The sequence below is a fragment of the Neovison vison genome, chromosome 7 (assembly GCF_020171115.1).
Source record: "Neovison vison isolate M4711 chromosome 7, ASM_NN_V1, whole genome shotgun sequence".
Classification (NCBI taxonomy): domain Eukaryota; kingdom Metazoa; phylum Chordata; class Mammalia; order Carnivora; family Mustelidae; genus Neogale; species Neogale vison.
The window spans coordinates 17,379,038-17,395,943 of NC_058097.1; the positions used below are offsets into that span (position 1 = coordinate 17,379,038).

The 16,906-nt window shown below is 44.6% G+C and overlaps 1 protein-coding gene across 4 annotated transcripts in view; it reads right to left on the bottom strand.

The window, feature by feature from the left end:
• The window catches only part of PRMT7 (protein arginine methyltransferase 7), a 48,027-nt gene that overhangs the window by 23,178 nt on the left and 7,943 nt on the right, over positions 1-16,906 (bottom strand). For all 4 annotated transcript variants that reach the window (XM_044255863.1, XM_044255864.1, XM_044255860.1 and 1 more), the window contains exons 3-5: positions 16,135-16,171; positions 11,143-11,292; positions 5,734-5,842 (exon numbers count right to left, since the gene is read on the bottom strand). In XM_044255863.1, coding sequence (XP_044111798.1) covers positions 5,734-5,842; positions 11,143-11,292; positions 16,135-16,171 — 296 coding nt within the window. The remainder of the gene's footprint in view (positions 1-5,733; positions 5,843-11,142; positions 11,293-16,134; positions 16,172-16,906) is intronic.

Consider the following 16,906-nt stretch of genomic DNA (forward strand, 5'->3'; position numbering starts at 1 on the left):
AATACAAATAGACAATTCATCACAGAAAAACTAATCAATCAAGTATGTGGAAAATGTTTCATTATTATTAGCAACTGGAGAGATACAAATTAACAATTAAACTATTAATATATTAGCAAAAATGATTTGAAAAGCAAAACTGAACATTGGTCCTTCAAATATTTTTAGACTTCATGGAGGGAGAGGAAACCAAAGCTAGAAAGGCTGTGTAATTCCACAAATACTTCAAGATCCAGGATTCCCCAGTTCCTTACACCAAAGCCCCCTAAATTAGGTTTCTTGCTACCAAACAATGAGCCCCCAAGTAATAGTTGTTTAGGATAGTAGGAGTAGGGGAGATCTTTTGGCTGACTCTATTTCCTGAACCTCTGTAATGTAATGTAATGTTACTTCTACAATTTTAATTTTTAATGAGCCAAGAGACAAAATTAACTTTGAAAGGGGCTATTCATCACAGAGAATTAGCTGTGAACACTCCTAAGGCTGCACTAATTCCAATCTGACAAAGCCCACTCATCTTTCCTACAGAGAAGATGTGTTTCAAGGACAATTTAAGGAAAGAGAAGCATTAAGGAGGCTTAAAGGAGGGTGCGGTACAGAGAGCCTGAACCTTTAGTCATGGAGACCCCCTGGATCCCGCCTTCTGGCCCGGAACCCTCAGTGCTGACTGTAAGTCACCTCATCTGTACAAGGGTAATGAGACCTGCTCCAAGTGGTGGTGGTTAGGACAGCAAAGGTAAGAGCTGACTGTTGGGTCCCCTCAAAATTGGGTACCCCAATAATGGGCCCGTGATTAAAGGAGTGAGACTGATACAAGTCGAAGGTCAAGCAAAGCTTTATTTCCCGCCAAGCATCAGGAATCACACCGACAAACTGACCGGTGCGGTCGCGGCCACCCCTACAGAGAGGATGACCCCTCCCTGCTTTCCAGACTAACTTTTATAGAGCAAAGGCCATGTGGTTGGGCCTGGCCACACACAGGTGGCCAATGAGACTGTAACACACACAAGAAACTCCACAGTGACACTAGGCGACCAACTGAATTACAATTTACCCTAGTAGACATTTGATTTAGCCTATCACACCTTGGTTAGGATTGGCGCCAAAAGGCTCCCCAAGGGCGGGTGCCCACGCTCCTGGGTAGCTAGGAGACAGTATGCGCCTCCACTGATTGAATACCTCCACCTGGCCTGACCCACCCTTGTATTTGGACTTTGTTACCTGGGACTGGTTTCCCGGACTTGCTTTTAAATAAGTTCCCCTGGTGGGGAGATAGGGGGCAAGGTCAATTTAAGTTTACAACAAAATGTAAACCGGGGTGGGGCTGCTCTGGCTGAATTGGCCAGTCCGCTGCCCACTTTCTACAAAGCAGCCCTGTGCTCCCTGTGTCTCCCTGACAAGAGACACCTGTCTCCTGGCACAGAGACCACCCTCCCAATGGCCACTGCCCACCCTCTCTGCTATCACGCCGAACTCAAACATAAATACACTGTCCCACACTGCACCCCACACCTACATGTCTGCTTCTCCCTCTCATGCCTCTGCCTCAGTGGCCAGCACCACCAGTCACACAGGCCTGAAACCTGGCCATCATTCACCAGCTCCAGGGGAGCGGCAGCCCTGTCTGCTCTGCTGGGCATTTTACCCCATGCGATGCCTAGAACTACGCCCAGCACCCACAACAGGCAGCAAACCTTAGCTGACTCCGTGATTCCTCCCTCTCTGTCACCAAGCCCTGCCAATTCTACCTCCTGAATAATTTTTAAGCCAATTAAGTAACTTAAAATGATGTACTGTCCAATTTGCTTCAAATAAACAAAGCTTTATGGTCCACCAAATCTTCACAAACACTCCTGAGAGCCTGGTAGCTAGTATGCTGAGTGCTAATGTAGGAGCTACGGGGGGAGCCTGAGGAGGGCAGGGAGCTCCAGGAGGATGGGGAGCCCGAGAAGGGTGGGTACCCCACTGCCTTCTAGGTCTCTGCCACATGACCAGATGGCACAAATGCTTAAGCCTCTGCCTTTGGCTCAGGTCATGATCTCAGGGTCCTGGGATGGACCCCCTCGGCAGGGAGTCTGCTCCCCGCCCACCCTCCTACTCCCCTGCCTACTTGTGATCTCTGTCAAACAAATAAATAAAAACCTTAAAAAAAAAAAAAAAGAAAAGAAAAGAAAAAAGAGGAAACAGTTTGTTCCGCAAGAAGAGAAACAAAGTGACCCCTACCACTGCTCTGGCTTTCTGCCAGTAGGTGCTCTCCGGACTGCTATGGGAAGCAGGAAGTCTGGCAGAATGTGGCAGTCTTGCTAAGGTAAGGAGACAGCAAGTGGAGTTAAGGGCGTAGGTGGCTGGGACTCACAGGGGAGGGAACCAGAGAGGATATTACATAGAAAAGGGGCTTCAAGGGGCGCCTGGGCGTTAAATGTCTGCCTTCAGTTCAGGTCATGATCCCAGGGCCCTGGGATCAAGCCCCGCATCAGGCTCTCTGCTCTACGAGGAGCCTGCTTCTCCTTCCTGCACTCCCTCGCTGTGCTCCCTCTCTCGCTGTTTCTGTCAAATAAATGAGTAAAATCTAAAAAAAGAAAAGAAAAAAAGAAAAGGGGCTTCGGGAATCTGACCAGGGCTCCCCTGAAGCCTCTTGCTGAATATACTCACACACACAGAAGACAAGACTGTAGAAAGCCAGGCAAACGATGACCATACCATCTAGGTGGAAACTGAACAATTTCCAGAGCTCACAGAGCTCTGCAGCTCACCAGCCAGCAACCCAGAGAGACTCTATGAAAGCCATGTTGGTACTAGTGAGACCAACATCGTCTTGGAACAGTGGTTTTCAATGGAGGGTGATTTTGCCCCCACCCCCATGCCATCTGGCAATGTCTGGAGACCTTTTTGGTTGGCTCAACTGACTGGGACCTGGGTTGGGGGGAGGGGAGTGTGGTGAAGGGCACTAGGTAGTACTGGCTTCTACTGGTAAGAAGCCAGGGATAAACATCCTGCAGTACGCAGATAGTTCCTCCCAGCAAGGAATGACCAGGCCCAAAATGTCAAGAATGTCACCTCTGAGAAACCCTGACAGGGGCACATGGCTCAGTATGCGGAGCCTGTGACTCCTTTTTTTTTTTTTTAAAGATTTTATTCATTTGACAGACAGAGATCACACGCAGACAGAGAGGCAGGCGGAGAGAGAGGAGGAAGCTGGCTCCCAGCTGTGCAGAGAGCTGGATGTAGGTAGAGCTTGATCCCAAGACCCTGGGATCATGACCTGAGCTAAAGTCAGAGGCTTAACCCACTGAACCACCCAGGCGCCCAGAGCCTGCGACTCTTGATCCTGGGGTTGTCAGTTCTAGCCCCATGTTGGCTGTAAAGAATAAAATAAAAATCTTTAAGAACAAAATATTTTTAAAAAAGAAAAGAAACCCTGACTTAAAGCTAGTTTCTTTTTCTTTTCCTTTTTTTTTTTTTGGAGAGTGGGGACAGAGGGGTAGTGGGAATGAGTGAGAGCGAGAGAATCTGTAGTAGGCTCCACACCCAGCATAGAGCCTGACTCGGGGTACCTCAACTTAAAGCCATTCTAACCCGACTTCAACAAAGCTTAGAAACAAGCCCTGAATGGACACCTGGGTGGCTCAGTCAGTTAACCCGCCTGATTTTGGCTCAGGTCATGATCTCAGGGTCATGAGATCAAGCCCCATGTCAGGATCCATGCTGGGTATGAAGCCTGCTTGTGATTTTCTTTCTCTTCCTCTGCCCCATCTCCCTCTCACTCGTAAATTAAAACAAACAAACAAAAAAACCACGAGCCCTGAAATGATCAAACTGATCTGTCAGTACCCCAACTGCAAGGCAGACAAAGCTTTTAAAGGAAGACAATAAACTCTGATACTCAGCAATGCAAAACTGCCAACATACACAGCATCCGAATACAAATCATTAGACATGTGAAGAAGAAAAGTGTAATCCAGAACCAGGATAAGAATTAGTCGTAAGAACAAACCCAGAAAAGACAGAAGAGTGGAAGCAGAAGATAAAAAATATTGAAGCAGCTAATACAGATAACAGTAACTATTTAAAATAACACACAGGGGTGCCTGGGTGGTTTAGTGGGTTAAGTGTCTGCCGTCAGCTCAGGTCATGATCCTGGGGTTCTGGGATAAAGCCCCACATTGGACTCCCTGCTCAGCGAGGAGACTGCTTCTCCCTCTCCCTCTGCTGCTGCTCCCCTGCTGCTTGTGCTCTCTCACTCTCAAATTAATAAATAAAATCTAAAAATAATCCCATAGAAACATGTAAGAACAATGGGAATTATAAAAAAGAATCAAAGGAAACATTCAGAGATGAGAAATACAGTATCAGAAATAAAAAGTTCACTAGACATACATACCTTGCAGAGTAGACACCACAAAAGAGAAGATCATTAAATCTAAAGACCTAACCAGTAAACTACCCATGTATATCAGGTGAACGAAGGCATCCACCCGAGGGCTACTCCGCAACAAAAAGAATGAACTCTTGATCCACAGAATGTGAATGAAACCCAAAGGCATCATGCTACAGAAAAGAAAGCAGGAACAAAAGAGTACACATGGATAATTTCACTTACTCAAAATTCTAGAAAAGGGAGCTCTAACCTGTATTGAAGAAAGCACATCAGTGGGCACCTAGGGTCAGTAATATGGAGGCGACTGGCTGCAAAGCGTCACAAGGACTCTCTATGTGCATGATAAAGACATTCTACTGTCCTGACTGCAAAAGAGATTACAAATGTGTTTACATGTGTCCAAATTCATCACACTATATACAAGACAGATGCACTCACTTTATGAAAATTTGCCTCAATAACAAGGATTAAAAAACAGGATAACATGTATGTTTCAAAAATAAAGGGGCTGGGGTGCCTGGGGGGCTCAGTGGGTTGGGCCTCTGCCTTCAGCTCAGGTCATGATCTTAGGGTCCTGGGATCAAGCCCCGCATCAGGCACTCTGCTCAGTGGGGAGCCTGCTTCCCTCTCTCTCTGTCTGCCTCTCTGCCTACTTGTCATCTGTCAAATAAATGAACAAAATCTTTAAAAAATAAAAAAAATAAAAATATAAATGGGCTACTAATCCATTCTTTTGTGCATGTTTCAGATTCTCCGTTAAAACCTTTTTTTAATTAAATGGAACAGATATGTTGACCTTATACAGAGGCTTCCTTCTCAATTACTGTGTTTTAAAAAACTGCAGGGATATCCAGACCCTCACCCAAGAAGCTTCTTTTTCAAAGCTTTCCACCATGCTCCCCAGGAATCAGTAGCACATGAAATTTGAGAAGTCTGATTCAAATGCCTAGCCTATAAAAATGACTCTGAGAGCCTGGGGAGACTGTGTGGTACCCAGGCAAATCGCACACCTCAGACACTGAAGCAGGACTTTGGCACAAAGCAAACCTCTCTGCCATCTACTTAGTTTCACTTCTGTATGAGGAAACTCAAAATACAGAGGGCTGAGTCACATAAGAATTCCAACTTGCTTAAAGCAAAAGGAAGTTTCATTTATATCACCACAGTTGCATGTGATGAGTTCTGGTTTACTCACTGCTGATTTAACTAGCAGAAAAGCAAAGTACTTACCTTCAGACCACATGGGGAGACCCCATTTCTCCTGTGATTATCTGAATACACTTATTCCAGGTAACCAGAATAAACCTTTTCTCTCCTTCGAGTAAAACTTTCAAAACAATATGTATTAATCTTACCTGGCCCTATGGTCACCTCAGTGGAATGCTTGTTGATAATCTTAATTTTATCACTAAAGCCATTTTTCTCTACAATCTTCACAGCAGCATCAGCCATAGGCTTGAAAACCTAGAAATGAGAACCAAAACCCAAGGAGAAATGATCAATAAATTGAGCAGTAACATCCAAACATCCAAGATCAGTAAGATATGCCATGATGCAGGTTCTAAGATTTGAAGAGGTCTCCCTCACAGTATTTCCTCTTGAATATATAATATGTACCTCTGTTACCATATGACACAGGCAAAATATTCCTTTGCCCTGATTTAATCTAAATAAAAGAGACCTCATCTTTGGAACTTAAATACTTTATTCTCCAAATGTGTGTCATGAAAATGAATACAAAGGGAAGACATTCGGCTGGGTTTAACTTGCACGAGTTAAACCTTACCAACCAGGCACACGGCGAAGGCAGGGCCTCCTAAGGAGGCTGCATTACCTAGCAGAGACGGCAGGTGTCAGTGCCGGGCTGGGAGGGGAAGGCAGAAAGGGAGACTTGGCCTCACAAAACCAGGACCTGGAGTCGGAGGCAGGACATGTGCTGTCCTCTCCAGAGGAAAGTGAGACTCATACCCTCTTAGTCATTAAGTGTGAACAGGCAACAGTTCAAAACTGTACCAAAGCTCCAGTGGGGCAGAACACAGACTATATTTTACAGTATTCGAGGCCCTCTGTAATACGAACCACCTTACTTCCCTGATCCTTTTTCTCCTCCCACTCTACCCCACCCATGTCTGATACTCTAGCCACACTGATCTCATTGTGTACTATGTACTAGGCAAGCCTGAGCCTTCTCGGCCCTACCCCACCTGCCAAAGCAAATCCAACTTTCCAGAGCAACTCATAACTCGTCTTTTCCAGGAATCTTCCTTAATCTTTCACATGACCCTAAACAAAAGCCCCTCCAACTCTTACTTTCTAGCCTGCCCAATTTTGACTGCAAAGATCCAACCACAATAGTGCATAAAACATACAGATGTGTGGGGCACCTGGGTGGCTCAGTGGGTTAAAGCCTCTGCCTTCGGCTCAGGTCATGATCTCAGGGTCCTGGGATCAAGCCCCATATCGGGCTCTCTGCTCACCCGGGAGCCTGCTTCCCCCACCCCCATCCCCGTCTGTCTCTCTGCCTACTTGTGACCTCTGTCTGTAAATAAACAAATAAAATCTTTAAAAAAAAAATCATACAGATGTGCACGTGGCCACACCCACCAGAAGTAGAAATAGAAAATGATAAAGTAACTGGTCACAAGGACAAGATTTCCATTTTTTCTAAGTCCTTTCCTATATTTTCTACCATGAACACATAATTCTTTTATTATAATCAAGCAGGAAATGCTATATCCTTCCATAAAGAATACATATGTGCTTAGCCAGGAAAAGAAATCTTCACAATCTGTTCCAAAGTATTTCTAGGATCTGGCTTGATGTTTTTAGATGTAGTTTGAGGGCCTCATGCTCTCAGTTCTCACTCATCACTTTGCCTCCACCCCAAAGTACCACATGTTCACCCCTCACCCCTCCTGCCTCTTGATGTTATCATTCATCTCCTCCGCTGACCCTTCCGGCTCTGACATTCATAGTATCCTCCTGAGCCATCAAGAGCTCAAGATCTCACCCGGAACAATTCTTTCTGGAATGGCCCCTGAAGTCTTCCCAACATCATTTGGCCCTTCATACAGTTTGGGGGACTAACCTTCTTCCAAGCAGTGCACATGTCCGGTCTATGGGTAAGCAAATCTCTCAGGCCAGGTCAATGAGATAAGTTAAATTGGATTTAACTTTATTCTGGCCAATGATACCCAAGGAGAGGTTTGCTAGAGATTCCAGGGAAAGCTCTTCTTACTCTTAAAAAAAAAGAAAAGTGAGGAAAGCAGGACCAGGCTTCATTTTCGAAGACTTTGCCACAGAAATCACTGCAACTAATACACCTTCCCAAAATATGCCTCACTTTTCAAATGTATTAAAAGAGAAATTTATAGTCATTGCCTATGATTTCTCGTATTCCATCCACTCCTCAACTCTACTCCCCTGAAAATACCACCTAAAGGAGGTCACTTCTTAGCTACCAACTCAACAGCCTCTCTCAGTCGTCACCCTGCTTAACTTCTATTCCTGTGCTGTCTAATACAGGGACCACAACATTTAAATATAAGTTGATTAAAACTGCATGAAATTTAAAAATTCAGCTCCCTAGTCATACAAGTCACACTGCAAGTACTGAGCAGCCCTATGTGGCTAGGGCCCACTACACTGGTCAGCACAGCAATGGAAGATATTCGGCCTCTCAGAAAGTTCTTCGGGGCAATGGTGCTCTTTAACATCTGCACCTGCTGACGACTCCTTCTTTCCCATGATTCTCATGCACTCTGCCCCCTCTTGGCTTCCACCTCTGCCCTCTAGGGTCTCTTTGTGTCTATCGGAACTTGACTTTACTGGTCACTCTTCTTCCCTCACAGGCAGGTTTGCTCTTTTCCTTCTACTCTCTCTCCCTGGACAATCCTACACCACCAGCTTCACCTGTCACATCTTTAGCAAACGAGCTGCAAATCCACTTGTACCAGCCATTCTCTAAAGGGTCAGACGGGGAAGCCTTGGTGGCTCAGTCGTTAAGCATCTGCCTTAACCTCAAGTCATGATCCCAGGGTCCTAGGGTCAAGCCCTGCATCAGGCTGCCCGCTCAGCAGGAAGCCTGCTTCTCCCTCTCCCACTCCCCTGCCTGTTTTACCTCTCTCGCTGTGTCTCTTCAAATAAATAAATAAAATCTTTTAAGAAAAATAAAAGGGGGTCAAACGTCCAGCTCTAGGGACCAGCAGGTTCTCAGTCACTGTTTTGGACCTGTCTTTCCTGCTGGCGTGCAGCTCAAGTTGAACTGAAAACCACAGGGTAGTCGCGACAGAATGACCACAGGTTCAAAAGTGGTCACTAAAGTAAGAGCTGGGAGGCCACCATAAGATGTCAAGAGCCAAACAGAAGAGATCTGAGAGTGACAAATCAGAGAAGCATGAGAGAAATTAAGAAATCCAGGTAACTGAGACGGGAATATATGAAAAACCCAAAAGCACAATCCTCCCAATTCTGTCAAAAAAACATGTTCTCACCCTCTATCTTTAATTAGCAATTGACACATATACTGGCTCCTGACCTGGGACTTGCCTCTCTCCTACTTAGTATATCCAACATGAAATGCATTATTTTTCCCACAAAGCAAATTATCTTCCTCTGAACTTTTCTTTCCAATCAGTGGCATCACTGCCCCCCAGATACCGACGCTAGAAATCTCACACACTCTCCCATTACAGCTACCACTGTGGAGTGAGCACCATAAGGAGGAACCAAAAAATCAAGTCTCCAGGTCTAGCTCTCCTATATATTAACTGTAACATTAAGTCTTTAACCTCTCTGGGTCTTAGTTTCTTTATGTGTAAAGGATAATAAAATCTAGTTAAGGGTAACAAAGGCAACCGTCCTAAAACACAGATTTCTTTTTATTTAATTCAAAAATTTTCATGATATTCAAAAAGGCCAGGAAGTGACTCTTACTGTTTTTACAAAGTCCTCAAACAAGCGCACAGAGTCATACACACACTCCACTCTCAGGACTTCCATTAAACCTGAAACCCATGATTCTTACTTCAGGTTAAGAACTAACTCAGGATATGGGAGTTGAAAGTCTTTACTATAGCACTCAGGTCCTTCATAGTCTGGCTGCAATCTAGCTTTCTTGATTTCTACCATGACACTGTTTGCCATAACTCTAAATAACACAACATGGTATTCCCTCAGCCTAAGATGCCACCTTTCTAGACCTTAAGCATGAGAGCCATACTGAAGGGATCGTGGATGGGGAGCTAGAAAGAGTCTCATACGAGTCTTATACGAGAATATGAAACACTTCTCGTTTTTCTTGTTTTTCATTTTCTTTTTAAGATCTTATTTATTTAGGGATGCCTGGGTGGCTCAGATGGTTATTAAGTGTCTGCCTTCGGCTCAGGTCATGATCCCACAGTCCTGGGACTGGGCCCCACATGGGGCTCCCTGTCTGCTTGGGAAGCCTGTTTCACCCTCTCCTTCTACTGCTTTCAAATAAATAAATAAAATCTTAAAAAAAAAAAAAAAAGATTCTATTTGACCAAGAGAGAGTAGAAGCAGGGGAAGTAGGAGGGAGAAGCAGGCTCTCCATTGAGCAAGTGGGACTTGATCCCAGGACCCAGGGATCATGACCTCAGCCAAAGGCAGACAATTAGCCAACTGAGCCACCCGTGTGCCCGTTCTCTCTTGTTTAAGTCACTGTTATTTTAGGACTTTGTTATTTGCTATTCATTCCATTATCACAGAAATTTCACAGGAAGAAGTGTTTATTTATTTATTTATTTTTAAAGATTTTATTTATTTATTTGACAGAGAGAGAGAGATCACAAATAGACAGAGAGGCAGGCAGAGAGAGAGGAGGAAGCAGGCTCCCTGCCAAGCAGAGATCCCCAATGTGGGGCTCCATCCCAGGACCCTGAGATCATGACCTGAGCCCAAGGCAGAGGCTTAACTCACTGAGCCACCCAGGTGCCCCGGAGGAAGTGTTTAAATACATGCCACCCCTTACCAAAAGCTGGGAAGAAAATATACCAAAATTTTAACAATGGTTAACTGTAAGCTAACATGCTATTTTTACTCTACATTTACCATATTTCTTATAATGGAACGCATTACTGACATTATCAGAAAAACAGTACGTGTTTAACTGTATATTAAACACCCAATTCTTTTTTTTTTTTTTTTTTTTGGAAAATTTTATTTATTTGAGAGCGAGCAAGTGAGCAAGCACACGCAAGCAGGGGGCGTAACGGCAGAGAGGGCGGGAGAAGCAGACTCCCTGCTGGCCAGGGAGCCCAATGCAGGGTTTGATCCCAGGACCCGGAGTTCATGACCCAAGCCAAAGGCACACACTTAACTGACTAAGCCATCCAGATGTCCCTAAACACCCAATTCTTGACAAACATGGTCAGATAGCGGGCTCTGTGGGGACACTTAAGCTAGCAGGTCTCAACCTTGGTGCAGTCAAAACTCCCAATGCCCAGACCCCATCCCGAATTAAATGAAAACTGGAGGGAAGGAGGCAGTTAGGCATCAGAATTTTTGGAAGCTATTTAGTGATTCGGACACGCAGCCAAGGCTGAGATCAGCTATTTCCAAGGAGAAAATGAGCCCCTGGAGAAAGGAATTATGTCTGATTCATCTCCATATCCTCAGAACCTGGCCCTGTGCTTGGCACAGAGTGAACACTCCATGAATGTGTGTGAACAAATGGACAAGCAAGGTGCATGAGGGACTTCCCACATAAGACGCAGGACACACACCTAAAGAGCGTGACTCACCTCAATGGCATAGCAGAAGTCAGCCCCTGCCGTGACGGCCATCATTGACAAGAGCCCTGTGCCAGTGCCAATGTCAAGAACCAAGGCCTTCTGTCCTCTGTCCTTCACCCTGCTCACAGCAGCCCGGATACCTTGGTAATATTTTATATTCTAAGAGAAAGGGAGAAAACAGCTGTCACTTCATACCAGTTACTATAAATAAATGGAAAGGTACTATGTGAAGTCTGGGACTCATGGCTGGCAGCAACAGTGGAAGTCATGATCCCATAGCTTTCTGGCCTCTCAAGGAACGGCACTATGTAGCTGGGTCGGGCAGACCTTGCAAGACTCCAAGAGCATGGGGTCAACTCTTGCCCTTTATTTGGCGACTGTCCCTCCCCTCCACCCCCACCTCTTCTCTATACTCTACTTCGAGGGGCTGGGGCTCTGCCAATCACATTCTCCTTTTCCAGCTACTCTGTATGGACTACAGGGAAACTAGAGGGCGACATGGGGAGAAAACATTCCTTCTCAAATGGCTGCTGCTTTCATCAGCATCCTCCGAGGAGTGGCATCTGGCTCCAGTGGCAGCTCCTCTCTGTCCTCTCATCACCAGGCGCCTCTGCCCCTCAGGAGGCAGCAACGCTCCAGCAGGGGTTCCTCTCAGAGAGCTGAGCACCAGTTCCATAGGGGCTCGCCTTCCCATTTCTGGGCTCAAGAATCCCACTCTTCTCTGCGTTTCCACCCCAGTCAACGGAGCTGCTTCCTGCAATTACTACCACTAGCGAACCTCGTGCTCGCATTTGCCTCCCAGGGCTCCCACATCTGTGTTACCCCATCCCTGTGCTGACAGAGTAACCCGGCTTTGGACTTCCTCACTGGACTCTAATTCACACAGGCTCCTGGCCTACAAAGTAACCCCGCCCCCCAAGGAAATCATCTCTTTTTGGTCAGGTATTTGGTAGCTTAAACAGATACATGTTCTACCTATCACAGTTTGGCTCAATAGGTAGCCTGAACCTTCTGTTGAAAATAACTAATAATGATGAAGAAAATACTTGCAAATCTTTTTTTTTAAATTTTTTAAAAATAAAATCTTTTAAAAAATGAATTTTAAAAAATCAAAGTGGACTTTATACTAGAAATTTGATACACACAAGAGCAAGAAAAAACTGAAATAAGGTCTAGAAAGAAAATTGTTATTCACACATGAATGTGGAAAGCCAAATTACCTACAGATAATTACTATGAGGAAGATTACAGAATTTCAAATCAATAAAAAAAATTCAACTGAGGGCCTCCTGGGTGGCTTAGTTGATAAGCATCTGCCTTCAGCTCAGGTCATGATCCCAGAGTCCTGGGATCGAGCCCCACATCGGACTCCTTGCTTGGCGGGGAGCCTGCTTCTCCCTCTCCCACTCCCCCTGCTTGTGTTCCCTCTCTCGCTGTGTGTGTCTCTCTCTGTTAAATAAATAAATAAAATCTTTTAAAAAATAAATAAATAAAAATAAAAATCAACTGAAATTTTATGTATCAGCAACAGCCTTTAAAACCTTGGAAAAGGGAAGGATTTCTTAAACAAGAAACAAAAAGTACCAGCCAATAAAGGACATACAAAATAAATTTGACATTAAATTTAAGTACTTCCACTTACCAGATGAAAAAACCACTCCACAAAGACACCTACTACACATGTAATGGACAAGTGATTAGCACCCAAAATATACAAAGAACTCCTATAAATTACCAAGTCACGAAAGAGGAAACATGAAAAGCCAAATGAACAAACAAAAAAAACCTCAAAGTCAGTAGTAACCAGAGGAATGCAAATTAAAACTATACTGACAGACTCGTTCATACCTGCCAGAGTGACAAGAATATAAAAACTGGTTAATACAAAATACTGGAAAGAATGTGAAACAACAAGAAATACCATTCAAGGGTATGAGAATGTAGAGTGGCATGACCGCTCTGGAGAGAATCGGACGCCACCTACTAAAGCTGAACAAACTCAACAGGCAGCAGCTCCAGCCCGAGGTGTACACAATCTAGAGAAAAGTGTGCATATACACTAGAGTACAGGTCCTGGAATTTCTAGCAGCACTACTTACAACAGCAAAAAGCTAGAAACAACCCCAGAGTCTACCAACAGAACAGTAAGCAATGATATCTTTATACAACAGAATCTACAGCAGTGAAAATGAAGATAGCTACATGCAAAATGGATGAATCTCAAAAATAATGATGAGCAGGGGCACCTGGGTGGCTCAGATGGCTAAGCGTCTATCTTTGGCTCAGGTTAATGATCCTAGCTAGGGTCCTAGGACTGAGCCCCGCATCGGGTTCCCGGCTTGACAGGGAGCCTACTTCTTTCTCTCTCTCTACTGCTCCCCCTCCTTGTGCTCTCTCACTCTGTCAAGTAAGTAAACATAATATTTAAAAAGAATTCTTACAAAAATTTTTTTAAATGGTAAGCGGGGTGCCTGGGTGGCTCAGTGGGTTAAGCCCCCGCCTTCAGCTCAGGTCACGATCTCCGGGTCCTGGGATCCAGTCCCGCATGGGCTCTCTGCTCAGCAGGGAGCCTGCTTTCCCTTCTCTCTCTGCCTGCCTCTCTGTCCACTTGTGATCTCTCTCTGTCAAATAAATAAATAAATAAACCTTTAAAAAAAAAATCTGTATAAAAATGGTGAGCAAAGGGACGCCTGGGTGGGCCTCTGCCTTTGGCTAAGGCCATGATCCTGGGATCCTGGGATCCAGCCCTGCCATCAGGCTCTCTGCTCAGTGGGGAGTCCACTTTTCCCTCTCTCCCTGCCCCTCCCCCTGACTTGTGCACTGACATACATGCTCTGTCTCTCTCAAATAAATAACATCTAAAAAAAAAAAAAGAAAGAAAAGAAACATACCTGTGTTCACAACCCTAGACTACACCAAGTAACCACATTAAAAGATGTATGACATCATTAATCATTAGAAAAAATGGATATTAAAACCCATTTAACATATGGACCCAGCAATTCCACATATACACATATATAGCCCAAAGAAACAACAATGTGTCGACACAAAGACCTGCATGTGAGTTTATAAATAGGACTACTACTATTAGCCAAAACTGAAAACAATCCAAATATTCATCAACTGGTAAATGATAAACAAGATAGGGTAAATCTATATAACAGAGTATCACTTAGCAATAAAAAGGGAGAATACTAATATATACTCAACATGAATGAACCTCAAAAACATGATGAAGGAAAACAGACACGTAAGACTATCTCTCATATCATTTCATTTATATGAAATTTCTAGGAAAGGCAAAGGCAAAACTGCCGTGACAGAAAGCAGATCAGTGGTTGCCTAGGGCTGAGAGCAGGCACCAGGAGTGACTGCAAACAGGCAAGAGATAATTTTATGGGATAATGGAAGTGTTCTAAAATAATAAAATGTAAGGCACCAAGCAAAAGTACAGAAAAATTAGTTTACCTTGGCTCTGCCACTACCCAGAAAATTCTGACTCTCTTTCCTGATAAGAAGTTGGGGGTAGGGTCAAGTAGCAGAAGTTAAAGGGGTTAAGTAATAGTCAGGAACATTCCTCCAAGGGGTTTGGATTTTACCTTGACAGCAATGAGAGGCCACCAAGGATGGTGCTAAACAGGGCTCTCAGGGTTTCAAGCAGAGGAGTAAAATAGATTGGCATTTCAGGAAGACCCCTCAGGCTGCTAGGTAGAGAAAGAAAAAGAAAAAAAATCTTTCCAGCCTGCCTGACTGAATGGATGGCAATGCCATTTGTCTAAATCCCCTGGAAGTTGAGGCAAAAAAGGTCCACTGCGCAGATGACATTAAATCAGGCTCACAAACCCAAGAATGCATTAAGAAACCAAGACCATGAAGCTAGAGCAAATTAGTCAAAACCAGGAACGAAGTTTGCTCCACATTCTGTAATTCCGCAATAGCTCAGCAAAGGCATGCAGATATTTGATGAAGATGAGGGAAGCACCTAGCCTTCGCTGGTGTAGCCTACGAACTTAATGATGCTTATGGAGATTGCGCTGTCATGAAGTTGCCAGAATTCCTCTGGCTGAGCAACTAACCAGGGCTGGATGAAGCACACACCACCACCAAACAGCCTCATGACCAGGCCACCATGGGCCCTGAGCCCTCGCCTGCACTGCACTGCTCAGTCCCTAAGCATGGCCCTGCACCCTTCGCCTTCAAGGCTCCCCATTTCTTTTGTTTTTTTTAAATTTATTTATTTATTTGACAGAAATTACAAGCAGACAGAGAGGCAGGCAGAGACAGAGGAAGGGAAGCAGGCTCCCTGCTGAGCAGAGAGCCCGATGTAGGGCTCAATCCCGGTACCCTGGAATCATGACCTGAGCCGAAGGCAGAGGCTTTACCCACTGAGCCACCCAGGCACCCCAAGGCTCCCCATTTCTGAGCCATCCAGATGAGAACGACTAGTCCAGCCCTCTTTCCTACAGACCAGAAAAGCCTGTGTTGCTAGCCATCCTAAGTCCAGAACTATAACATAATTCAAACAAGAAAACTCAGATAAAACAAAAATGAAAAAAGAAAAAAAAAAGCTGAAATGCCACCATGCAATGGAAGCCAAACGTGCTCTATAAAACAGTCTGCAGTGGCCTCTAGAGATGTGATTTTAAAATTACAGACTATCCAAGGTAAACCTGTGTAATTAGAGAATTTTTAGCTAAGAAGAGATCATGGAGATCAGCTAGTATATCCCACTCCTTTTAAATCCTAATAAACAAGGTATCAGAGGTCTCATGTCTTCTCCAAGGTCCCACGCCAGTACAGTAGAGCTGGAAGCTGACCCAGTCTCCTGACTGATCTCCTGACCACTGCACCCTAACACCTCTCTACATTATTCTACCATCAGGCCCCTGGAGGGAATTTGGCGGGGGGTGGTGGGGTGGTGGGGGTGGTGGTGGGGGTGGTGGTAGGATTTTGACCTCGTGACACCACAGCAAGATAACGGCTCCTTTTTATACTTACTCTGTCTTTGTCATGCAGCATATCAGCATAGGATGATCTAAAAAACAAACAAAACAAGTCAGAAACCTCTCTACCAATAATGATATCCAGCAACCTATGAGAGCATTCATACATACACATTCCTAAATCAGACGGATTTTATTTTTATTACTGAACAATAAGTGACACCCAATGTTACACCAGCTTCAGGTATACAACAGAGGGATTTGACAATTCTACATTCCATGCTCACTAGAGGAAGTGTAGTCGCCATGTAACATTAGTACAATATTATTAACTATTTTACTTTACTGTACTTTACATCCCTAATCCAGGCCCATTTTAAACTATTTAATGTTTTTAACATAGGGAGTGAGTGAGAGAGAGCATGAGCACAGGGAAGGGGAGAGGCAGACTCCCCGGCTGAGCAGGGAGCCCAACATGGGACCCTGGGATCCTGACCTGAGCTGAAGCCAGACGCTTAACCGGCTGAGCCATCCAGGCGCCCCTTAAACTATTTTAATAGCGTTACAAACTATCATTCTGCAGTGCTGCAGGAAAAAAAAAAAATCTTAGAGAAAGATGTTTATTTTCACCAAAGAACCCCAGACCTACAAATGCTCTGGTAGTCAGCCCCGTCACAGTAACGGCATAGCTGCCAACACACGGATCATGTTATGCAGCATGTTTGATCTGTCTTCCTCCCGATCTAATACGTGAGTTAATCTTGCATACATCCGCACGCTGGGATAATCACAGATGCAACACTGCAGAGGAGACAGGAGAAGTATAC